The 26091-nt window shown below is 37.8% G+C and overlaps 1 protein-coding gene across 3 annotated transcripts in view; it reads right to left on the bottom strand.

Annotated features, from left to right (window-relative positions):
* Window positions 1–331: 331 nt before the first annotated feature.
* The window catches only part of NHS (NHS actin remodeling regulator), a 336905-nt gene continuing 311145 nt past the window's right edge, over window positions 332–26091 (bottom strand). For all 3 annotated transcript variants that reach the window (XM_011362990.2, XM_023532315.1, XM_023532314.1), the window contains 6 exons: window positions 16533–16595; window positions 14292–14484; window positions 11537–11668; window positions 7593–10571; window positions 7172–7298; window positions 332–4441 (listed from right to left, as the gene is read on the bottom strand). In XM_011362990.2, the coding sequence (XP_011361292.2) occupies window positions 3832–4441; window positions 7172–7298; window positions 7593–10571; window positions 11537–11668; window positions 14292–14484; window positions 16533–16595 (4104 nt within the window). In that variant the 3' untranslated portion in view covers window positions 332–3831. The remainder of the gene's footprint in view (window positions 4442–7171; window positions 7299–7592; window positions 10572–11536; window positions 11669–14291; window positions 14485–16532; window positions 16596–26091) is intronic.

The raw sequence follows: 26091 nt of genomic DNA, 5'->3' as shown, positions 1-26091 counted from the left end.
CACATTCTTACATATATCGAGGCTGCCTATCTTGGGAAGGAGGCACAGTGTGAGTACTTATCAGAAGCAAAGGTATTTCAAAATAAAGCCAAAAAATTTTTCCTAGGCCTAGAGAAGAGCTACAAGGAAAGTATACCGGACATTGGGAGAGTGTTCTTTTTCCTCTCAAATACAAAGCTAGATTAGAGTCCACTATACAGTAGTTATAATCATTATTTTGCTCATACTTTTGCCATAGCAGTTCCTCTCCTTTATGACCAGTTTTCTATAAAACACTTGTGTTTGCGAAACCTCAACAATGCAATTATATAACAATGAAGAGAGAAACCAGTTGTTTTAATTGCAGTCACGTTTATTTGCAGTTTCTATACACACTTTCTAGGTAATCAAACTTTTCTGGTACATTTTTTTTGAGAGGGGTTCACAATGAAACTGTCACCATTTTTATACTAAAAATAAATACAAGACTTAAAGTGTTGCACAGCTCTAAAATATACAAAGGCTTGAATTGAATGTAAACGTTGAAAACATCTTACAAAAGAAACCGTTTTTGCAATTTAAAAAGTTCATATTTACAAATATTACAAAAATACAAAATGGATGCAAGTCCATAAACCATTGTCTTTTCGGCCAGCATGAACTGGTTCTAGTACCAAAATAGTTACACTGTAACCTTCTTCATAGTTTTAAATCTTTGTCATGATCTAGTTCTCTTAAGTCAGCCATCACTGCAGCAAATGTACTCACTGACCTTTGGCAAGAGCAAACAGTGTGTTTTGTTTGCTACAACTAGTCCATGTCCTCTACTTAGCCAAAAAATAAAAATAAAAAAAGTAAGGAAAAAGTTTCCCCCACACAACATAGACATGTTGTATAAACATAAAAGAACAAAAAAGTTAGCATCAGTGCAAACAACAGAAGAAAAGTTTGGATTGATGTTTTTACAATACCTAATGTGTGTACCCTGCTTCAAGATGGCAGTGATGTTGAAAACAGTCCTAAATCTTGGTTGTATAAATTACGTAATAAAGCCATGTAGAATATTCCAGATTACTAAGGAATTCCTCGCGTTTTTTTCACTCAGTTTGTTACTCAATACTCTTTTTCCACAGTGAATTTAAAATCCATCTTTATTTGGGTTTTTTAAATCTATGAAATATAAAATAGAGAAACTCTGCTATAGATTTTTAGAGTAAACAAAATAAGTAAAACTATATTATAAGGGTTAGTTCTGTGATCATTACATACAGAAGGTATCTTATTGCCTCACAATTCAAGTCAATATGTACTTTAAAATATATATGGTACCATTACTTAAATTAATGTCAATAATAAAAAGGTGACATATTTATTAAAGCCAATTCATGTGTTTTCTATTCAAGATTTAGAGTCACTTTTAAAGCGCACATACCTTTCTTTATGTTTAAAAAACCCCTAACTACACAAAAGTCATACTGCAAACGAACTGCTTTTATGAAAATTACAAAAGATCACCTATTGTGACTGGAAATGACTGTTTCTTACTGCATTTGTCTAAAAACTTTATTTTTAAAATTTTTCCAAGTGTACTTTTCAAAGCATGAGAAAAAGTTATTCATATTCCCATGTGGTGTCAAACAAACCATGCTGGTTTTCTTAACTTATCGGTTCCAATTAGAAATGATGTTCCATTTTTTTTCAAACCCCCAAACATTTTTTTTTTAATAAAAAGTATAACACCTTTTAAATGTTCAAATGTACCCTTTACCAGGTAGCTTATCTATCCCAACACACACTCTCTCTCTCTCTCTCTCTCTCTCTCTCCCTTTCTCTCTCTCTCTCCCTCCTCTACCCCACCACCCCCAGCACCCATTTTACATACAAGAATGACAAGAAATTAAGAAACACGATTCGATAGTGAAAACAAATAGTAGAATCCAGACATGTTTTTTTTTTCTTTCCAGACAAACAGAAAAACTGAACAGCAATCAGATTCTCAAATTCTCAATCTGCAAGATCTTAGGAAGTGTTTCTATTGAAAGACAGCATCTTCTTAGACCAGGCTTTCTCCTTCATATTGCATGAATTAAACCAAAACCACAAACTCCCTTTCACACATCCTACTTTCCCAAATACCACTTGCATAAGCTTAAAGCCAGATGCATATCAATTTCTTGGTAACTCTGGTATGTTCTATCATTCTAATCACATTCTATTCTTTTATAGGCCATATCCCTTCTTAGTTCTCTCTACTTTCTACCTTCTCCTATTCAAAACATAAGTACATAACTGCTTATATTTCTGACATCATTTCAAACATTAGCATCAGTTCATGTTAAAATCAGAGGTGTAAAAACTATTTGCAGATTTTAACTTGTAACTACATTTTTCAGTTTTAAGACAAGAAAATTCAAGTAATTTCAAGTAATTCAGCTTGTTTCCCTGCCTTCATTTTATCAGAGCATGTGCCCTGACATTTCCTTTCCCACCCACCACCCCTCCCCTTTTGCCATCAAGCAGATATAGTAAAATCAGACAAAAACTCAGTTTTATGTAGCATTGTGAACCAGAGCTGTTCCCCATTCCCAGTTTAACAGTGAATATAAATAATGCATATACACATACCTATTTCCCAACTACTTTGTTCACAGTGTCATATCTGTTAATTTTTAGGTAGCATGAATCTCATCAGCACAGAGAGAAAGCTTCACTGAAAACTCATTGCAGGTATTTACTGATAAATCAACAGCTCTGTGGCATGCTCATGTTTTATTTTTCTTAGTTAAAGAACCGGAGCTAATTGCTAGAATGTTTAAGGAGTTTAAAGATTATAGTCATTAGATTATGACTGTGTATGTCTCCAGTAGCCTAATATAAAACATAACCTAAAATTTACTACTATTTTCCCTATTCATTCTCTTTAAAGCAATCTGTTGAAAAATTAAAGTTTAAAGGACACTGTCAAATGCTGTTGCTCAGGGCTTTGTGTTGAGAATGATGATTTCTCTCATTGATTAAAAAAAATCAAAAGCATGCTTCTCATTCTGTCCAAATTACCACGTGGCAAACCACAGTCACGTGATTACTACTATTAGCTTGTTTGGTGCTGCAATTTGTCACAAAAATGGTTAGGTCTGAATTCATTATTTTAAATTAATCACATTTCAGTAGATGACCTCAAGATTTCCTTTATTTTATCAGTTTAAAATTCATATTTGAGGTTTATCATTCAGAAATCATACTGGTGGACATTTAAATATGGTATTTGATATGAAAATGGTATTCACAGAATACAATTATTACACTTTATCTGTTGTGTTCTATAAACGGTGTGTGGTAGATAATTGGCCACATGTCCACTCGTCATTGATAAATCTATTTACACATTTTTATCAAAAATATGGTATTTACATGTGTGTAGTCCTTTCTTCTAAATTTTGCTTTAGTTCATTTTAATGTAAAAAAATACCAAACCTCCAGAGTAATTTTATCTTCTTAAGAATTATGACAGTGAGGGTTTTGTTTTCTGAATAGGCAGCTCTGGGAAAACTTTTTTCTAGGTTTCATGAAAAGCAGACATTTTTGAATTCTATATTATCAAAAAGAATACGATTGGGTAACTCAAACTAAGCTAAAGAAAAATATGAAAGACAGTGCAGCTACTTAAAAACATGGTAAATAATCAAGAAAGACCAAACCACCTTCCGTTTCTCCAGCAAATATTTAGGAATTCATTGGTAATATGTGATGGTACCCCGTGATGTGCTGACTTCTCTCTAGTCTTCTGTTCTGTTCCTCCATCCTCATATGACTAAGAGTTTTGGCTTTGACAGCAAGCCTGGCACAGGCAACCTAAGTTGAACTCTGGGAGGATCTGTCATCGTGTGGGCTCCCGTCGGAATTTTCCGTCTCGCCCTCAGAGATGGCCTGCATGGGCGCATTGTACAGCCTGCAGCGGACACTGTAGCGGCTGCTGCTGGCCACAGGGGGCGCCCGGGAACGTCCAACCCTTGCTGATGCTGACGTGGCAAAATTCTTCGAGGAAAACCCTTCTGCATTAACTCGTGGGGAGCATGGAGAGAGTGGGGACAATGCCTCCAGCCCAGGTGCCCCCTGATGGGCCTCATGGGTGCTTTGGGGGGACTCAGCCGTGAGATCCCCAGGAGGTTTGGGCAGGATGGGACTCTTCAGGATCTCAGTGGCAGACATGCGGTAACTGGAATCTGAGCGACTGCCTTTCTTGAGGAGTAACAGCTTAAACTCTTCATTCGATGTGTTGGACTTTTTGGCATTTCGGTAGATGAGGCCAGGAGACCTGTGGCTGTTTGGGGCTGTCACACTGTTGTTGGGTGAAGTGACAGAACCAGCACCACTGCTGCTACTGCTGCCAAGGGAAGCTCTCGATTTGCTTCGAACAGACATGTCCCCGGAATCTTTTCTTCCAAGTACCTTCCTCTTGGACCTTTTAAGAAAAGGAAGACTCTCAGTCCAGATACATTTTTATGAAACTGAAAGTATTGAGTCGCATTCACACATCACCTTAAAGAGCATTTTGGTGCATCCTATCTGATTGGATGCGAAGCATTAGGGCTACAGAGATGAGGAGTAAGATACATTCTTCACCCTTGTAGCACTCACAGCCTGAGGGAAATTCTCTGATAATCAGTGCATATAGATTAGGTTCTGGAAATAACCATTTCAAACAATGACTAATGTGGGGGCTAGGGCTCTAGAGAAGGACTTACTGAGATGTTTTACTATAAGAAAATACTGCTCTTTGACTCCTGGACAGAGGGTAGGCAGCAAAGGACTGTAGCTTTCTCTTACTAAATCTGTCTCTGCAATACAGATAAAATACACTGATGCTTGGGGTTGGCTTCGAGTGAACACCAGAGGAGCAAAGCAGATGGAGGTGTGGAGGGGACAGGATCAGCCATAGATTGATGATTGAGAAGCTTGGTGATGGATATGTGTGGTGTGTGTGTGTGTGTGGGGGGGGGATGCATTATATTGTTCTGCCTGCTTTTTAAATTCCTCCACATAAAAAATTTCTTACATGACTTTTTAAATAAGTCATTCCATTTTTGGCTGCAAATACCATTGTCCATAGCTGCCTAGGAACATCAATAGTGTATTAATCAGTAAGCCAACTTTCTGTGAGGAGCTGAGAACCTAGACCAACTATGGAGCTCTTAAAGGTCTGTACGATGTAAGCTCTCAAGAAAATAAAATGGACATGGACAATAGACTAGTGGTTACCAGAGCGTGGGGGAGGAGGAGATAGATGAGGTAAAAGGGGTCAAATATGTGGTGACAGAAAGAAATCTAACTATAGGTGGTGAACACACAATGCAATATATATATGTATATATATGTACTGTTAAATTGTACACCTGAAACTTACTGGATTTCGTTAACTAATGTCACCATAATAATAATAAAAAGGAAAACAAAATCATTCTTGTCACTGTGCTGCACATAGGTTCATAGATAAGTCCTACACAAATGCAAATCTAAGATTATGAAACTCAGTAAGGCTATCAAACATAGGCGCCCATCATCATATAATTTCTCTTGATAAATAAACCAGTGTAAATTCAGTGAATCTTCATCCTGAATCAGTTCATTGATAGTACTGGCAACATGCTCTCTCACCAACCAAAAATTCCATAGGGTAGAGAAAAATGCCAGCTTTGCAATTGGAGACCAGCCTGATTTCAGTTTACTGAAACCTTTGTGGTTGTTATCCTGTGTATGCCAGTGTCCGACACTCCAATAGGGTAGGAGTTTTAAACTAATATTTGCTTTTAGCATCTACCATATTCTAGACACTAAAATGTTATATTGTTTTCATAATTGAATGTGTGAGCTATAGATATCCTTATTTCCAGTAAGGAAATAGGTACTGATGTTTTAACTGACTCAAGACTGGATAGGAAGTGGCGGCACTGGGATTCAATTCCAGGTCTTTCTGACTCAACTACTTATGTTCTGTCCACTGTTCCAGACACTAGCATTTGGATCTTTGGGGGTGAGAACTTGGCTCTTTAACTTACATAGCATTTTAGTAACCTGTCCTAAGGTTGAAGAGAAAGTGGGGTGAGAAGAATATAATAGGAGCTTAGGGGCAGATAAACTAATGATTCTTCAATTTCTGAATGGAGAAGTGTGCCTGCTAAGGTGTACACAGAAGGCATTTCTAATGGACTCTTTTTCAAAAAGTTATTGAAGAGCAGTGTTCCTTCTTTATGAGAGAACCACATCAAGAGAAAACACAAGTTCCCTTAAAAAGCAGAATTCTTGGGGGAAAACAATGGCAAGCTGCTTGCAAAGAACTTGCTTCAAAAAGTATAACTTCATGAGGCAGAAAAGAAAGTCCCCAGGTTTTGCCCATTGGCAGTCTGATCTCAGTCACCAAGGCCTAGTGGAAGAAGGCAGTCATAGCTATCAAAGGAGCAAACACAGCATGATTGGATAGCTCAGTTTGATATGGGTTTGCTTTCCAAGGGCTAGTTCCTGCTCTGTTCTTCAGTCACAGGTTGTAAGGAGTACGCTTGCAAATATGGGTATTGACCACAAGGATGCAGGAGGCAGATGAGAGCATGTGAATGGGCAGCATGGACACAACACTGTCCTGGAAAAGCAGCCCAGAGAACATCTACTGTTCATGGGATATGGAGCATTCATTTTAGAGAAATCCAGTGTTATTAAAAGAAATTTAAGTTTTAGGAAGAGAGGGGAGAAAAAGCAGTGATTAGTTGTTATGGGCTATGAAATGGGCAGGTTTTTAATACACTGTCTTGTCTAAAATTTGGGGCTCTGACCAGTGAATCAACTTACATTTATCTTTGCTAGTGTAGATGACAGCTTTGAGCATATTGTTTTAGGTTCAAGAAATTATTTAAAATCAAAGATAGCACTACAGTTTGAGATTTCACTTTAAATTACTTAACCACAAATTGTTTTCAAATAAAAACTTGTTCCAGAATGTCTTTCCTAGGGAAAAAACACCTTCCCTTAGCAGTTCTTATGAAAGTCTCTCGATTGAGGTCTATCCAGTTGATTTGGAAACAACTTTTCTTTGCTTTTTTTTTTTTTTTGTCGAATATATTACAAGTACACAAAGCTTTCACATATTTTCATTTGATGAGAATCACCATAAGAAGCAAAACCTTTGGTATTGTTACCTCACCTGTGAATGACTGCAAATAAATCTTCAGTTGTTCGAGGTTTGTTTGGAGACACAAACACACCATCCACTTCAGCCTGAGAGTCTTCACTAAGCGGTGAAATCATTGAGTCATCACTCAGTGACGATTCTTAAATTAAGAACAAAAGCAACTTTAGGAGGAAGTTACCTAGCACACTGCTAGGCTTCACTCACTCAGGGAACAAATAAACATCAGTTCCCTTAACGCCATTTTTAAAATGAGGCGATATATCTATCACAGCATAGTCCCATAATACCAAAAGTTTTTTATCTCAATTGTTTTAATTAGTGAAAAAGAAATAGTGGAGGGAACCCAACACCCAGGGCTATACTGTGTTATGGGGAATGTAAGAAAGAAAAATTTCAAGTGCCACGAGATCCCTTTCCATTGTGACAAACTGACCTTTCAATGAAACCTCATCCATACTTCCTTGGTTCTCCTCTGCTCCGCTGTTATCAGAGGCACTTTTGGCTGAAATACTTGAAGCAATATTTTCCTGCTCAGAACATTTTTCATAGTATGAATTTGCAGTTGATAGCTCTGCTTCATAGCTGATATTCCCAGGCACTTTGTCGTGGTGGCGGCTAATCCCAAGTTGATGCTTAAGTTGACTGCTTATGTCTGTGTCTCTATTGGATGAGTGTGACTGAGATGTGAGCACATCCACAGATTCAATGTGTGCAACTTCTTCACGATCTACAGAGAATATCTTCTGGACCTGTGGTAGGGCTCTGTCTGGACCAGCTCCATATTGTAGTATTTTACCATCCAAATCATTTGGGCGGGCAGCAGAGACCTTCTGAAATCCTTCTGTGGGAAAGTCACCATTTTTACTTGGTCTGTTTTCTGGAATAGGCTCACTCTCCATATGTATTTGGTCTTTTGTGACACTTGAATCTAGCAGATTGCTATCAGCTGAGGTTACTGTTTCTGGATCACAATGACTCTTCACATCAAAAGTACATTTTTTTTCTAACTGTAGTTTATCTGGTCCCATCTCAACTGCAGAGGAGTCTAAAAAGGACAGAATGGTGTCTTCAGTGGCGTACTGACGTGATATTGATTTCTTAGCCATATGTGGCCTAATCTTACCTGGAGACAGGGCAGCCATTGTGAGAGTGCTTTGCTCTAAGTAGGGGAGTTCTGTATTGTTGCCTTCTTTTTGCTTAACTTCTTCAGACTTACTGATGGACCGAAGGTTAACAGATTTCAGGACTGTCGGCGTAATTGCAAGGGACGGTGGTGGATTCGATCTCAGTGTTTCCCCTACTGTGTTCTGCTTATTATGACTAAAAACATGCAATGGGTGACGGTGGTGGAATGGTTTATTCAAGACATGAAGAGCACTTAGGTCAAGATGGGTAGGAGGTATAATTGGAAGTTCGAGATCTTTACTCAGTGACAGAGCTCCATCTTTTAAAGAGGGTTGCTGTAGTGAGGATTTCCTTTCTGGAACTTTCGGTTTTCTTTTGCTACCTCCAGGAGACAATGGACCAGAAAAGAAAGCTGTAGGGAAAGAGGATGTTGGTGTTTCAGACTGGCTTGAATAGCCACTTGATGGAGATGCCAAGCCAGCCAGCTTTTCTGGTGAAGCCAGCTTAAACTCATTGTCAACAGAAGGAAGGGATGGGGTAGTGGCTCTTGATTCTGACTGGGATGTTTGGGATTCAGAGCTCTCTGGAGATTTGATGCATTCGATAACTGTGGTACCCGTAGCCGTGCTTGAATTAGATAAAGATCTGTAAGGGTCATTTGTTTTCAAGTCATTTAGAAGCCAGAGGTCTGCATAGTGAGTTGATTCAGCACCTTCATCTTTGAATGGTGGAATATCTGAAGTATCTAACTGAGGTTCCTTAATACCATGTTCACTCTGGTTGATCCATGAAGGTTCCTGCTTGGTGGGAAGACTGGTATTTTCCATTCGAGAAAGCGTGTTGGAGAAATCAAGAGGCAGCTTCATTTCCCTGGAACTGTGAGGCAGGAGCTGACCACTGCTTATCTTTGGTTCTTTCTTCTCAGAAATGTCTCCATTTCCATCAGACTTCCTCAACGATGAGCTCCTTTTAGGTGGGGTTGGCTTTGCCTTTGGTTTCCTGAAGGAGATACTTGGTCTCCCCTGCCTCCTGTGGTCTAAGTAGTCTTGCCAGGCACAGTCAGGAAGAGTAGGAGGAACTCCAATGCCCTGGCCATTCTCTGGGCCCAGGGCTGCATAATGACAGGCATAATTCTTACTACCTTTGAGACCACAGTCAAAGTGCATTGAGGTGTAATATCCCTCTGTGTCCACCGAAAAGTGAGAGCTAGTGTCTGCTTTGTCCGATGGAGATTTTTCCAGAAAGCTGTCATAAGTGGCCATGCTTGTGAAGCTCGGACAGCCCAGGCTGTCTGCCTTGGGGCGCTCAGGACTAAAATCCTGGCGGCAGGAGGCATCATGATGGTGGTGTAGGTAATTCCACTCACTGTCACTTGTGTTGCTATTGTTGGGGTCATCCAAAAGATCTGCCACAGTGGAGGTAAAGGAATTTGCCCGGTGGCCTCTCACTTTATCCAAGTGGTCATTGTACTGCTCTGTCACGAAGACACTGGCATCCTCATTAGCATGAGGGGCCGTGTTCAGTGACAACTCCGAGTCACAGTGTGAAGAGCCAGTGAGGGGAGGAGAAGCTGCAGGAGGGATTGTCTCTGAGGTCTGTGAGGGACATGTGGAACTACTCCCACTCCAATTGCCACTGGATGACTGGTGGTCGTCTTTCTGGTCCATGTGGCTGCTGAGGAGGACACCAGCTGTGGAGATGCAATGGATGGGGCTCCCAAAGGTGTCTGAGTTGGAGGAGATGTCACAGCTGCCAGAGTCGGCAGCCATTCGGGACAGACGTGACCTCCCTCTCTCATTTAACTTGTGCTGGGGGCTGTGAAGATGTTGAGAACAGGCCAGGCCCAAAGCAGGCTGGTGTTCCTGTGCACCTGGGCTGCTGGCAACCTCGCTGCAATCATTAGGTGTTCTTTCTCGATCACCCACAAGAGGCTCCCCCTCTTCATATGCTGAGGGTTTAGTACCAACTTTAGGTTCAGCATCCCCACCTCTATTGCCCTCCCGGGGAAGGCTCCGAGATCTTGTGCGGCTGCTCACTACAGTCGTAAACATGGTGTCACCTTTGTCTGCCAATGCAGAAATGTTGCCAGCAGAATGAGAAAGGGAAGCTGCAATGCTTTGACCCCTTTGAGCTCTGATTCTCCTTCTGGATGGAGCAGCAATCAGAATGTCCTCAGTTTGGCACTCTGAGTCCCTGGTTCCAGATCTCCTATTGATGGTGTTAGAAGGGTCTGGATTTGTGTGCACGATCACATTCCTTTCCCTGGCCACGGGCGACTCATCAGAATCTAGGGCATGTGGAAAGCATAGTGAGATATTTTATACAACAGCATACTAACAGACATTCTGAGAGATATCCACAAATTTGGGTGCTAGCATATTGGAGCTTTTACTTACAGAAAAAAGTCAGCATATAAAATTAGGAGAAAGTTAAAATGCTTTGGAGAATCTCTCTGTCTCTGCCTCTTTCTGTTTCTCTCTCTCTCTGTATACACAGACTATATATATATATGTATGTATATATACTGAGAAGATATGCTTTTAGGTCTTTTGTGAATTCTTTCTCTCTTTAGTATCAAATTACTTTGCCCCAATAAGTCACTACTATTTTTTAAAAACTAAAGTCCATTTTTATCTTCTTGGTCACTATTCATTTTTATTTTGTAATATAAACATAACAAAATAAAAATTTTAGAATTCATTATAAGAAATAAAAATCTTATTTATAAGAGATGCTACCATAATAATAAAAACATAGGAAGAGATATCCTAAACACATGGAACAGAAAAAATTTTTAAAAGGTCATCAACAATATCAAATTATCAATATTCAATATTTAATTGAGTATGCTTGAAAAGTACCTTTTAAAATTATTAATGTCATAAAAGTATATCTCTTTTCAAATAAAAGTATACTTTCTAAAACAATCTTTCATTGACTCTTGTTACTTTTTATTTATAATTTCCACCTTAATAAAACTTTTAAAAATTAGCAAAATATTACGTTTCAGCAATAAGACCTGAACGTACATGCCTAAAGCCACAAGGTTAAAACCTTCATAGTCAAGGACAGAGACTTAGAAAGTCGTACCACCTGGCTTGCTGAACCCAAAACAAGTATATACCATTTCAGAACCTCTACAACTTACAGCACTGACTATTTTTTAAAAGAAGTTGGCTAAACGCTGGCTTCCATTTCATCTTAAAATCAGCACCCGACACAATGTTAACCATTAACAGTTTTATACCACACCTATTTCTTGTTGGACTCTTCTGGGGATACCCGAGATGGTTTTCCTCCTCCTCAGTTTTCGTCTTCGCTGTAGTACAGATTGTGAATGAACAAGAGAGCAGCGTATACTAGCCTCTCTGTCAAAACCAACTCCTGCAACCCACAAATAGGTCTCATTAGCCTTTAGAAATGGCAAACACATTTTCATTTGCTTGGAACACAGTGATATTTATTGAAGTAAAGGAAGAGTTTGGATTAAGCCTGTGAACAAATATAAGGGAGCCCTTATTCAGCTCTTATTTAAATTATGCTGCAGTACATTAAGCTTTACTTCTAAACGCATCGCTCCACACAGCTTGCACTACCCAAAGTAACTAGCAAAGAAGAAAAGTCAAAAGAAAAAAGATAGAGAAATAACATCAAAGAATCACCCTTGCAGAGAAATGACTCCTTAAGGACTTACAATCTTTAGTTACTACTATTTACTGGTCTCTTTTTAGACTCTCGGAAGCTGATATCTTTGCATAGTAGATCTGTAATTAAGATGTTAACCTGAATTAGTTCAGCTAACATATCCTGACCCATCTCTTCATTAAAAGCACCTTTGTGAGTTTTTTTCCCCCTCTACCCACTATGCCCAATCTCCACCCCCTACACACACACATACAACACACACACTTTCTTTGAGGAAACAACAGCCTAGAGATTTGTTTTTTAAATTATCATGTAATTCTATCTACTTTCTTCTACTGACTAAATTGGACACTTCTTAGTTTAGCACCAGTGTCTTATCAATATAAAATAAAAATATAAGGCAGTTCCTGGTTCTGCGCTTCAGTGGATCTATCTTCTGTACCAACCATAAATAAAGCTGAATTCCCAGTCTTTAGAATGTGTGTGCTTGCTTTAGTAGATGCAGGGAGTGAACCATGATGCCTGTTAGTTTCTCTCTCCATAATCACATTACTGACATCCTACATGCAGTCCTATCCAATCTCCAACCTAGAACCCCAAGGGAGAAGGTGAGAAACTCAAACTCTTATCTGGCACAGGTAGGCACAATGGATTTTTCAGAGTGAGTTTTGCCTCAGGGAGCCATAATGCCAAAAATGCTTTCGAATCTGGTTGTCTCATCATTTATCCTGATTGTTAAGCATGGGGCAGGATGGCATGTTAAACCTTGTTCAGTTAAATAATGAAGCAGTTTGAGTTCTGCTTTGCATCACAAGTGACAACAGTTTCTAGAACTCACTTTGAAAAATCTGTATGAGATATCACATGATGAATGATTACAATATTATCAGAGAATTCATACTAATGGAATTTTCCTTTCTTAGTTCTAACCGAAAATTAAAATCGTTCATTCTAATCATCATAATTATAGAACATATGACATACAGACACAGAGACTTTGTGTTACATCAACAACTTTCTCATTAAAACTCTTGAAATCAACATATAATCTAGGCTTTAGTTTGAGAGTTTCTGAAATAAAGCAGAAGGAAAGATCTTCCCTTTTCCTGAATCACAAGACCCATAATCAAAGAACTAAATTTGAAAACAAGATTTTACTTACAGTTACATGAAGAAAGCAGATACTGCTAATAATCAGTCTCAGAACTGAAAGTTAGTTTAAGAGGATGCCAAAATGATCCATTTTGACAGCTGAACTCCCCTAATCCATCCCATTTAGATTACAGAGATCAGGTAAAGTACACATGCTTAGAATAATTTATCCTACAATTTGCATAGGTCATCAGGAAAATTAACCTTCAGCTCACATCAGCTGATCAACTAGAACCACCCTTTTCAGGAAGGAAATAATATCTGTCCCAAATGCCAGGTCATCATTTGCTCCCCACTTTATGTGAGAGAAATTCGAGTAGGGTTAATAATAACTGTGTCCAGAATGCATCTTGAGCAACATGACATCGTTAGTCACATGGTACGAGGATGAAAATCTGTCATAATATGGCAATTTTGAAATTTTCAATATATAAATAAATTAAAATATAACTACTAGAGATAGTTAAAGAAAGCTCAATGAATAGATCATTTAATTTCTATCTTTAAAAGTTAGAATATTTTATAACATTATTTTACTTACAAAGACGACCAGATCCAATTCTTGAATTTACAATTGCTGCCAATAAACTTTTTAAGAAAAATCTGGACAGGCTTGTAAATTCAACCTAGACTAATATTCACACTCTCAATACACAGGAGGAGAAAAGCAGAGAGTAGAATTTAACTTTCATCTATGAATTCATGTATTCCTAGGTCAAAAATCCTTAAAATCAATGTGGAAGTTTAAATGATCTTTTAAACAAGCCTATCTTCAGCCAAGGAAGCATGAGAACAGATTTTATAGTTGGTCTACAGGATCATTACTTGCAGTTTTAGAAACCTGGGGTTTACTGTTTTCTTTCTTGCAGTGCCACGCATCATTATCATATGATTAATCACTGCTGCTTTCTCCATTATTTCAGTCGGCTATGGCCAAAGAGCTATTTGGTGATTTTTTTTTTCAAAAAGAAACTGTCCATCATTTACATAACAAGTGACCCAGCAGAACATATGCAAATCGATGTTCAAAACCTGACAAAAGCATATTGAACATCTTCTCGGTTGTATTCGGATGAAAAAGGTATTACTTGTTCACAAAGCGGTATTCTTATCTGGTACCCCCAGCAGCACAGATTTTGAACATATTTAATACATAGAATTAAACATATTTAATACATAGACTGCCCCTAAGAAAAGAACAGAACGATACCAGTGACATTGATGGGAATAATGCAAGAAGAAATCACTTGAGCATCTTGTTTCATCTTTTCCTCTGGCGTCGGGAGAGGTAGTGCTTTGCTCCAGTTGGTCTGCTTGTCCAGTGTCGAGGGAATATTGTGTACTGGGTTTTTCGGCCTCTGCCCTAACATGACATCTGTATCTTCGTCCTCCGGGGGATGGGACTGCAAATGAATACATTTGGAGTCAATCACTAGGGTTTACACGTAAACACACATAGAAGAGATTTCAAAGTTTAGTTAAGAAAGATTTGGTCAGAGATAAGCTTTTTTAGTTCAAAGGAAGAAGTCCTAGAATTAGGTAGTAAGCACAACTAATTGAAAGTTATAATGTCAATAGTCAAGCGACACAAAAGGAAAAAAATGGGTTAAATAAACATGTTTTTGTAGGTCAAATGGAATTAAGAGGAGAGACAAGGTAGCCAGGGATCCCCCAACTTCAAACTGAAGAAAAATGTTAGTCTTTAATCCAGTGAGAGGTAGATCCACTTTCTCGACATCCATCTCACCATAAATTCCTATTGAAAGTCTTGAGAGCTCTAGATGACTAGGATCAATGTCTATGAAATGTTTTAAAAAATATGCCAGAAAACCTGGAGTCAGGAGACATTCCAGAACACATCACCTGAAGGACAAAGCACCTAATCTGAGAGTCCAGATTAAAACACAAGGAGTTAACTTTACTGCAGGACGATGGCATTTGTGAATAACACTTTAAAAACAGTTTCATCAACACTGCATGCACATGGAAAAGCAAAAGTGAAGAATCTCTCCCCACCAGTTATAGTGGTAAAGGTAAATGTTATTGATGGGGGCGGGGTTTAAATAGGTTTCTTTTTCAAATTTGGAGGAGTAAAACAGTCCTAGTTTATTTTCTTGCAGCTTTCCAGTCCGAAGCTTTTCTTCCAACTGTGTAGTCAGAGACCTTGACTTCTATACGACTTTTGAAAATTCTCCATCCAAATCTTTGATCGTTATTAATATTGTCTAATTTCGATTGCAGTGTTGGCCTCCTAAACCAGATTATTAAAAAGGCTCTATCCCAATTTTGATTTCAGGGCTGGGTTTCTAAATCATATTATTAAAAGACCCAATTTTTACTATTGAAGTTAGTTTTATTTCTTTCCACAATCTGGATGAAGGTGTGTATTTGCATAATATAAATATTTTTTTCCTCTTATTCCAGTTAGGTTGTAATAATATTCTATTCTAAAGTCAAGATCATTAAATAATATTCTATTCTAAAGTCAAGATCATTTTCTCATCTTCACATTTGGAAGCATCATGCTCTGAGTCAGAGGATTTCACAATTGTCAAATGAACTGTTTTCAAGTTCCCTTAAAGAGAAGCTTTCCAGAGCCAGTTGTTTTAAATCAACCCCCAGTATTTGCTTACCTTGTCAGAGGTATCTGCAAAGCCCCCCAATACACCCAACAGGATATGATTCCCCACCTTGAGAAAACTGTGTTCGCCATGAACGTTTTAGTAAAAACATCGCAACTTTCTTTCTCTCTTCAGCTTTTGTGCGGATTCCCAGCGAAGCAAATAGCTCAAATAAAGTTGGAGCACAAAAGACTTTGTTTCCTAGGTAACTTCCAAAAAGAAAAAAAAGTTTGGTGCATGCAGAAAGAGAGACAGAAAGAGAGGGGAGAGAGCAAGAGCTGGAGAGAAGCCCCCACCACCAAAGTCCACATTTTGTAGGATTCCTTCCTTGAATAACAATGGACTAGGAAACAAAGAAAGAGCAGTGACCTGACCATAGGCTCTGACCAGCAGCCAAAGGCACTTTTTATTTAATGGTGACAGGGACAACTGGCTGCCAGAGAATCCTTTTGGTTGTCTTCTTTGATTTGAGAAGCTAAAACTTTACAGTTCTGATAAATATAGGGCAAGCTGGAATTTCTTTCCTCCAGAACTGCAAAGTCCAGGGGCAGCATTAGGTGATGCTCATCTTCAACAGAACCTTCTTTGCAACCTAGGGGTGTGTGTGTGGTGGGGGGAGGGGGAAGTAAATGGGGAGAAAAGCCAATGGCGTGACTGTCTAAATTATATTTTATTTAATTCAAGTTAGGAAAATACCCACTCTTTAAATTGATTTAAAAGAATACCTGTTAGTTAGAAACAACAGTTTGCCATAAAATTAAAAGAGAAGAAAGTGAAAGTGTCTGGAAAGAATAGGATAGGATGTGATGGAATGTTCTCAGAACCAGTACCTTTCTACTCCATGGGGTCATGTGGCAACACTCAGTGGGGGAGGGCGAACGGGTGCTGTTAAACTATGAACATGAAATGCAAAAAAAGAAAAAAATTAAAACATGCACACAGCACACAATATACCCTGGTTAAGCCAAATCTATGATATTAATGAATGAATATAATGGGATAACTCCTTAGTTCCTTCATTCCTTCTTTCCTTCGTTCCTTTGTTCTTTCCTTCTTTTTTATGAGAAGTAGCATAAATAGTGGTTAAGAGCACAGACTCTGGAGCTAGAAGGAGTTCAAATTCTTGTTCTACCACTTATTTGTTGTGTGACTAGGGCAATCACTCGAGCTCTCTAAAGTCAGTTTCCTCATCTGTAGGATAAGAAATAATAGTTATCTACACTCCAGAGCTCTTTTGAGGACAAATTAGTAAATATATACAATAGACTTAGAAGAATCTTGGCACTTAATGAGCTCTATGTGTTAGCATCAACTTCTACTGCCAATATTGCTACTACTATTATTATACTTACCTTGTAGCTGTGAAACATCTGTGAAATTGTCTTTGCAAATTGCAACTTTCTATCTTGTAGATCCCAATCCCATATGCTAATTTGGGAAAGACTAAATTATTTTCTTTCCTTAGAGAATTTATTTTCCTATGAACTACTTGGAAGAAAATTTCTTGTGTATGAATTCCTCCTCTGGACTGTTCAAAAAATTGTCATGGAATATAAAGTCTAGAGATGAGTAGATTTAAATAAAAAACAAAATGCCTTGTAAAAAATAATAAATAAATAAAATGTTAAGTTAGACCATAAAAAAGCCTATTCTTCATATTCATAGACTATATTTGAAAACAAGGCTGGTTTTATGAGCATGTGACCTGTGCGCTCACACAGGGTCCCATACTCAGAAAGACTCCATACTTGGATTAATGATGTCACTGTCTTAAAATTCTTAGTGTTTGAGCAAGGGGTCCTGCATTTTCATTTTGCACTGGGCCCCACAAATTTGGCAGCCAGTCTTGTTTGGAAAATAATCTGGTAACCAGAGTCTCCATTTCTGGATCTATTGAGAAAGACACTGAAACTCTTAAATTCTAAATTATGGCAGCGTTGGATTCAATTAGGCTTCTATTACAGCACTTTCCATGTAGCTTTGCTTTAATGTTACACGAATTATCCCTGGATATGTCTTTTTCATCTATTAAATTACAAAGTCCTAGAGGTTAGGAGCCACATTTATTTTTCCTTTCTGTCTTCCATGATGCCAACAAAATGCCTCCTCATTGTAAGAGCTCAATAAATTATTCGTGCACTTGAATGATACCAGCCCTGTGTGTTTTAACAGTGATGAGAAACCCAAATAAAGGGTCATGCTCAAGATCTCAGGAGATAGCAGATACCACAGAATCCAAGAGAACTCACTATCTTAGTGCAAGTAGGTAAAAACAAATAGAATAAACCACAAACAACACTTGGTTCCATTGGAGGCTTGGTATTGACATATGCTAGTTCTAGTTATTCTTAAGCCGATGGCATGTATGTGGTTTCTTTGGAGGGGGAAAGGAATACTCAAGCTAATCCTATTCTAAGTTTCTAAATTTTAACTGACAGGGTTGCTCATTAATTTTTAAGCAGAGCAAATGCCATATCCTCAGGCCTAGTTAACTTTGATCTAAATCTTATTTAAAACAAATAATTTTGTAGGGTCTATGGCTCCCCCACTGAAAGTGATCATTTTGACAGATGTGGTGTGTGTGGCCTGAGTTCAGACACACTAACTTGGCTTTCTCATAAGAATTAGTCACAGATAGTGATGTGCAAGTCTCAAGTAAGACACTGGGGTGTGCGAAATAGCAAACTCATGGAAGTAGGAAAAAAGGAGACTGAAAGTAAAACCTACGCCATAAAGGAATGTGTTTCCAAGAAAGCAAAGGCTTTGGTGTCTCATGAAAGGATTTTAAAATACTACACAGCGGGAAACTGCCAGGCAGAAAACATATTAATGATATTAATATATTAACTTTGGTAGTTTGTCTTAAATCTCCTAAGTCAGCTCTCCTGTTGAGTATTTTTTTCCAGGACTAAGGAAGGGATAAGGAGTGATTTTTATTTGTCATCTGTTTGAGAACTTCCCCCTCCATTTCATTAAAGAAGCATGAGATAACACCTGAGAAAGACTAAAGACGGCAAGTCCAGGGAAAGAGCTCAGACTCAGTTTGAGACATCATCATTAGGTCGAGGTTTCCATGGGCTATGCTCCATGAAAGATTCTTCTCAACTAATCAGCCTCTCCACTATTTTGATAGTAGTTCCAACCTCTAGCTTGTGAGGGTACTCTTGAATTTGTGTGTGGAAGGATTGTATATTTTGGTTCTACCACCTAGAAATAAGCACTTAAGTCCCTGCAGATAGTCTGTCGACAGAGTATTTTAGTTTATAATATACAAATGGGCTATGATTTTATTTCTGCCGTGAATAAGTAACTGTCTTACAGTAGTGTTTTAAAGCATCATCTTTCCTGAGTGTTTGGTCAAAGGAAGTAAAACCGTTCTAATTATTTCTGATTAGATTTTTATATGGTGAATATAATAGTTAAGTTCATAGAATATTTTTTCTAAATTATCTATGAAATAAAACTGCAAAAGAACTGCTACCTCAGGGCATTTCTGCATGGTCCGGCATGCCACTCCTTAATGGGTGCAAATGGATAAGGTTAGGAAAAGCTGCATGCTGATCAAACTTGTATGAACTAAATTCTTCTTTAAAGGCTCCATTTAAATGAATTCTATTGCTCATTCAGAGCAAGACTTGTAAAGAAGGGACCATTTCTTGTTCATAATTGTATTTTTTTCTGCCTTAGTAATGCCCTATAAATATTTGTTGTACTGCTAGCACCCCCATGTGCCTGGCATAAGCAAACGAAAATCCTCTCTAAAGAAATAATATCAAATTATTTCCACATATAGTTTCCAGTATAACAGCCAGCACAAAGATAACAAAACAAAGAGTAGACAAGATGGCATGAGCAAGAAGCATCTAAAACAACAGATGGTAGAAGCAGACCCATAGGGACCCCTGCTTTTAGAATTATCACTCCATGCAGCAGTAGCAGCATACCATCTTGGCATCCCCAGAATAAGTATGTGGGAAGAATGTTAGACCTCTCATTCATTCATTCAAGAGCATTTCTTTGATGAGGGTGAAAATCAGCCTCAGTGGAAAAAAATTGTCAATTTAAAAATATCTCCCTCATGAGTATGTACATGTTCATTGTATAATTCTTTTGATTTTTCTGTACTTAAAAATTTTTCATAATAAAATTTGGATAAAAATGAAAATAAAATTCTCCTTCTTTTTCTAGACTCCCATTCCGGCCCTCCTGCCACTGATTTTGAGAGGCTTCAGACTTCAAGTTGTACAATTTTAGAATCGGCCCCTACCAGTCATGCCCATCTTGACCATGACAAAAGATGCTTCTTTGATGCTTTTGCCCTATTTCTGTCCCTGCTGGCCCCATCACTAATACTCTCAAATCCTTTCCCTAGCTTCTCATGAAACTGCTTCAACAAAAGCTAGAGTTATATTTATGACTTGTTTAGAACAAGAAATAACAGACATTATACTCAAAAGCAGTCAAAGAAATTTCTTTGGTAAATAATGAAAGAATATTTTCCAAACTCTAATCTTTCTTGTGGTATATGTGTAAGAAAAGTTCACTTCTTCGCTTTTGTGGCTATAAACAAGCATTTCTCCAAAGATCTCAAGATTTTCCCCAGCCTTTCTCTTACAGCCACATTTTACTTTCTTTTCAGTTTTATTTTATATGATGATGGGGGCTTATTGGGCTTCAAAACTTTCCAAAAGACATTTGTTAAAATGTTGTGGGTATTCCAGCAGGAAATGTTTTGAAAATTTGGCTTTGGTCTGTGATCTGATAGCACATGGCATTTATAGCAGTTGACTTTCAGAGCTGATTTATCACTATCCGGCTGTCTTAAACATGAGAACTATTTACTAGAGAATGGATATTGTGGTATATTTTGAATACAGGGATAAAACCTTAGAGTGAAGATAGCCATTGCAAGGCACGTTGAGTTCTTAGTGAGATGGTTTGAGACCTTATTCTTACTCTACTCCTGGGGCTTGTTTGTCCTTAGACCAAATCTCTACATTTCTGCACATATGATGGCCTATCTGTGAGATGGCAGGGACTTTGTTTGCCTTATATTTTTCTTCACTGTAGTGTGTGTATGTGTTACACATACATATGAAGTGTTTTGATCCTTATGGAAGGCTTACAGGAATCTGGCAATACTTTCACTTATCAGTCTTGCTGCTATAATTACATAGCCCCTTTATTCCCCTGAGACTGTCCCAAAGTCTCCTTCTAGCTGGTTATTGTGCTCTTCTTTTCCAAACATATTTAGTAACATCATTTTGAAATTCACACTGTGCTTCTCTCTCTCCTCTCTCAACTTGAACATTTACCGAAGTGAGCAACCATGGGAAAACAAAATGATGAGGTAAATAAAAGTTTAGGGCACATCTTATGCTTTCTCTGTTCCAAGTCTTTCTTCCCTTTCCTGGTTTATCCTTTGACACCACTGTCTCCCAGGCAGCCAGGGCCTTCATGTTTCTCCAAAGGGCCTGAATACAGCAACCCCCAAATGCCCAAACCCTTCACCCTGCACTCCCAACAAGCTGTGAGACTAGAAGGAAGCCTGGAGATGCACTTATATTAATGTGCTGAGAATTCCTTGTGATAAACCCAAAGGAATGAGTTTCTGAAGCAGAATTCAAGACAATGGTTGTAGGCTAGGAGGGAGTTATTTGGGAACACGTACCTACTGGGTTCTTCTTCTTTTAACTACTTTTACATTTATATCTATTTAAAACACCAAAAAAGTGCATAACCATTCAAGATTAGGGAAAATGGCTCTATCATTGATAATTCTGCTTTTCCAAATCACACCTTTCTTTCTCTTCCCTGACAGATATTATCACAACTTCTTCAATTCTCCCAAGAAGTACTTCACAAAAGAAAATACACAAAAGGCCAAAAAGCATATGCAAAGGCACTCAACATCATTTTTCAATGGGAAAAAGTCAAATAAAAACCACAACTATGCACTACTATATACTAAAGGGGCTAACATTTAAAAAAAGATTAATAATACCAAATGTTGGCAAAGATGTAGAGCAGCTCGAACTCATGTAGATTGGGGAGTGTAAAATGGTGTAGCTATTTCAGAGACTGGTAGTAGGTAATAACCTTAAACATATGTCTACTTTTTAATTCTCTTTTAGGTATATGGAGGTAAGAAAAATGAGTATGTCCACAAAAAGCCTTGCACAAAAATATTTATAGCAGATTTAGTTGTAAAAGCCCCCCCCCAAAAAAAACACAACTAGAAACAACTCAAATATCTACCAACAATAAAATAGATAAAGTATGGACTACTGCATTCATACAATGGAATACCACACAGTAATAAAAAAGAACATATGATCGAAACATAAAAACCATATGATCATATCAATAGATGCAGAAAAAGTGTTCGACAAAATCCAGCATCCATTTATGATAAAAACTTTCAGCAAGGTAGAAATAGAGGGAACATACCTTAACATAATAAAGACCATATATGACAAACCTACAGCTAATGTCACACTCAATGGGGAGAGGCTAAAAGTGTTTTCCTTAAGATCAGGAACAAGACAAGGATGCCCACTTTTGCCACTTCTATTCAACATCGTATTGGAAGTCCTAGCCACGGCAATCAGACAAGAAAGATAAATAAAAGGTATCCAAATTGGAAAGGAAGAAGTAAAACTCTCATTATCTGCAGATGACATGATACTATATAGAGAGAACCCTAAAGATTCTATAAAAAAAAACTGTTAGAACTGATTGATGAATTCAGTAAAGTAGCAGGATACAAAATAAATATTCAGAAGTCAGTGGCATTTTTATGCAGCAATGATGAACTTTCAGAAAGAGAAATTAAGAAAACAATTCCATTTACAATTGAGCCGAAAACTATAAAATACCTAGGAATCAAATTAACCAAGAAGGTAAAAGACCTGTTTTCAGAAAATTATAAGTCATTGAAAAATGAAATTGAAGACACAAATAAATGGAAGCATATACCATGTTCATGGGTAGGAAGAATCAACATTGTTAAAATGGCCATACTACCCAAAGCAATCTATAGAGTCAATGCAATCCTTATTAAAATACCAATGGCATTTTTCAGAGAGCTAAAATAAATAATCCTAAAATTTATATGGAGCCATAAAAAACATCGAATAGCCATGGCAATAGTGAGAAAGAAGAACAAAATTGGAAGTATCACACTACCTGATATCAAACTATACTACAAGCCTACAGTAATCAAAACAGCATGGTACTGGCATAAAAACAGATACATTGATCAATGGAACAGAATAGAGAGCCCAGAAATAAATCCATGCCTAAATGCTCACTTAATATATGACAAAGGAGGTAAGAATATACAAAGGGGTAAGGACAGTTTCTTCAATAAATGGTGCTGGGAAAATTGGACAGATACATGCAAAAAAAAAAAAAAGAAGAAGAAGCTGGACCACCTTTTTACACCGTATACAAGAATAGACTCAAAATAGATTAAAGACTTAAATGTAAGACCTGAAACCATAAAACTTCTAGAAGAAAACATAGGCAGTAAACTCTCTGATATTACTAACAGGAATTTCTTTTTAGATATATCTCTCCAGGCAAAGGAAACAAAAGAAAAAATAAACAAATGGGATTACATCAAACTAAAAAGGTTTTGTACAGCAAAGGAAACCATCAACAAAACAAAAAGACAACCGACTGTTTAGGAGAAGATATTCACTAATGATACATCTGATAAGGGGTTAATATCCAAAACATATAAAGAACCCATACAACTCAACAACAAAAAAACAAACAATCCAATTAAAAAATGGGCAGAAGACCTGAACAGATATTTCTCCAAAGAGAAAATACAGATGGCTAATAGACATATGAAAAGATGCTCAAGGTCACTAATCATCAGAGAAATACAAATTAAAACCACAAGGAGATATCACCTCACATCTGTCAGAATGGCTATCATCGGAAAATCAAAAACAAGTGTTGGCGAGGATGTGGAGAAAAGAGAACTCTCATACATTGTTGGTGGGGTTGCAAATTGGTACAGCCTCTATGGAAAACAGTCTGGAGGTTTCTCAAAAAATTAAAAATAAATATACCTTTTGACCCAGCAATTGCACTGCTGGGTATTTATCCAAAGAAAACCAAAACAATAATTCGTAAAGATCTATGCACCTCAATATTCATGGCAGTATAATTTACAATAGTCAAGATATGGAAGCAACCTAAATGCCCATCAAAAGACAATTGGATAAAGAAATTATGGTTCATATATACAATTGCATATTACTCAGCCATTAAAAAAAATGAAATCCTACCATTTGCAATGACATGGATGGACCTAGAGGTTATTATGCTGAGTGAAATAAGTCAGACAGAGAAACATAAATACCATATGATTTCATTTATATGTGGAATCTAAGGAACAAAAGTATAAATCAATCAAAGCAGACTCACAAATATAGTGGACAATTTGGTGACGGACAGTGGGGAGGGGGTTTGGGGGGGCTGGGAGAATGGGGCGAAGGGTTAAAGAAGTACAAATTAGTAGCTGATAGTTGGTAACGGGGATGGGGAGAATGGCATAGGGAATGCAGTTAGCATTAATATGATGGCTAGGTAGAGGGTCAGGGGAGGGAGGGAACAAATGGGGGGATCGTTTTATGAATTATATAGATGTCTAACCAATGTACTGTATACTTGAAACTAATTTAAATAAATAAATTTTTAAAAAAGAGCATATGAATGATACATGCAACATCAACCTCAAAAAAGTATGTGGAACGAAAGAAGCCAGAAATAAAAGAGTATGTGCTTGTTCACTTTTGAATCCCATCCTGTAATAGATCGATGTTTTGGGTATGAGATTGGCTCCTAGTGAGCAGAGCTTGACCAGCAATGGGAATGGCGCAGTTTTCATCCAAAGAGAGGATTTCTGAAAGACAGCATGTAACCGCAGAGAATTTTTCTTTTTGATCTCAGCTGGAACTGAACAAAAACTCTTAGGGTGATAGAATGCAAAGTGATTTTATGTATTTTAAAGTTCAAGAATAATTTGTTTAATGCTGTCCTATTAATGAAGGATTTTAAAAATGTAGAGCATAGCAAAATTATATTTTGAAACATGTTTGGAAAGTAGTTCCCAATGTGGATGGCAAAGAGGGCTACAGGGAGGCTGGGTGCCACTCAGCCATTTATTCACAAGAATTGCTCTGGACTGTCAAGAAGAACTCAAAACAAGGTCCACTGGACCATGATCACTATGATGTTGATGCCAGTGAGTATCTTGTTCATTCCCCGTGGCCGGCTTTGCCAGTCAGTGGGGTCACTGCCAAGGGCCACTCATGCATCAATCTTCGAAGGCTGCTAGCACCAAATAAAAGCCGTCAGTGGGGGGAAAGGCAGGCCAGGCTTTGAGGTGCAGGGAAGAAGGAGGCTTTGAACTGATGCAAACAGCACAAATACCCTTAGCCAAATCACAGGAGCTGGCAGCATGAGTCCCAGAACAGCCCAGAGGTGGGAGCATTCCTCCCTCAGTCTCTGGCCTTGCCCTCAGCCTCCGAGGTGCTCAGAAATCTAAGAGATGTTGCACATTCGGTCTCACTCCAAGTGACACTCTTCCCTTGTAACTCAGGCCACATTATATGGCAAAAGCACAGTAGAGTCGTACTTGACCTTACCACAGCATTTTTTTTTAAAAGATAAAACCTGACACACAAGCCACGCATGTTCTGCTTTTACTTTTCCTATTTTCTTTTTTTAATGGACTCTTTTTGAATAAAGCTCTATGAACATTATCATATGCATAGACTCATGTAACCCTACCACAATCAGAATTCAGAACATTGCCATTACTACAAAAAAGTCACAGTTTCCTCCCACTCCTAGCCTCTGGCAACCACTAATCTGTTCTTCGTCACTATGATTTTGTCATTTTGAAAGTGTCATATGAATGGAATCATACTTTTTGAGACTAGCTTCTTTCACTCAGCATAATGCCTTTGAGATCCATCCAAGTTGTTGTGTATATCAGTAATTCGTTCCTTTTTACTGTGAGTAGTATTCCATTGTCTGCTTATACTTTGAACAGTAAAATAAATGTCTCAGGTATGCAAGAGAATGTCAACCTGAAAATATTTTGTAATGATTTGTACAGACAAGTAATTTTATTGGCTGTTCCAGAGCCAGGCTAATGTTTTAAAAAGAAAGAATTCCAAAACTGAAATCGGCAATAAGGAATTTTCTTTATTTCTCAGAATATTTAATATAAACCAGACTCATTAGCTAATGCTTTCACTAGCTATTGGGCTAGCTATTAAGTTATTGTCTGTCATTTCCAAATGTATTCTTCCATATTCTGCTCTGTTCTCCTGGGACTCTGCAAATATTTCTTCCTCACCAGCT

This window comes from Pteropus vampyrus, unplaced genomic scaffold (genome assembly GCF_000151845.1).
Source record: "Pteropus vampyrus isolate Shadow unplaced genomic scaffold, Pvam_2.0 Scaffold81, whole genome shotgun sequence".
Taxonomy (NCBI): domain Eukaryota; kingdom Metazoa; phylum Chordata; class Mammalia; order Chiroptera; family Pteropodidae; genus Pteropus; species Pteropus vampyrus.
Note: the sequence above shows the minus strand (reverse complement) of the source record. Positions and strands in the feature narration are given on the sequence as shown.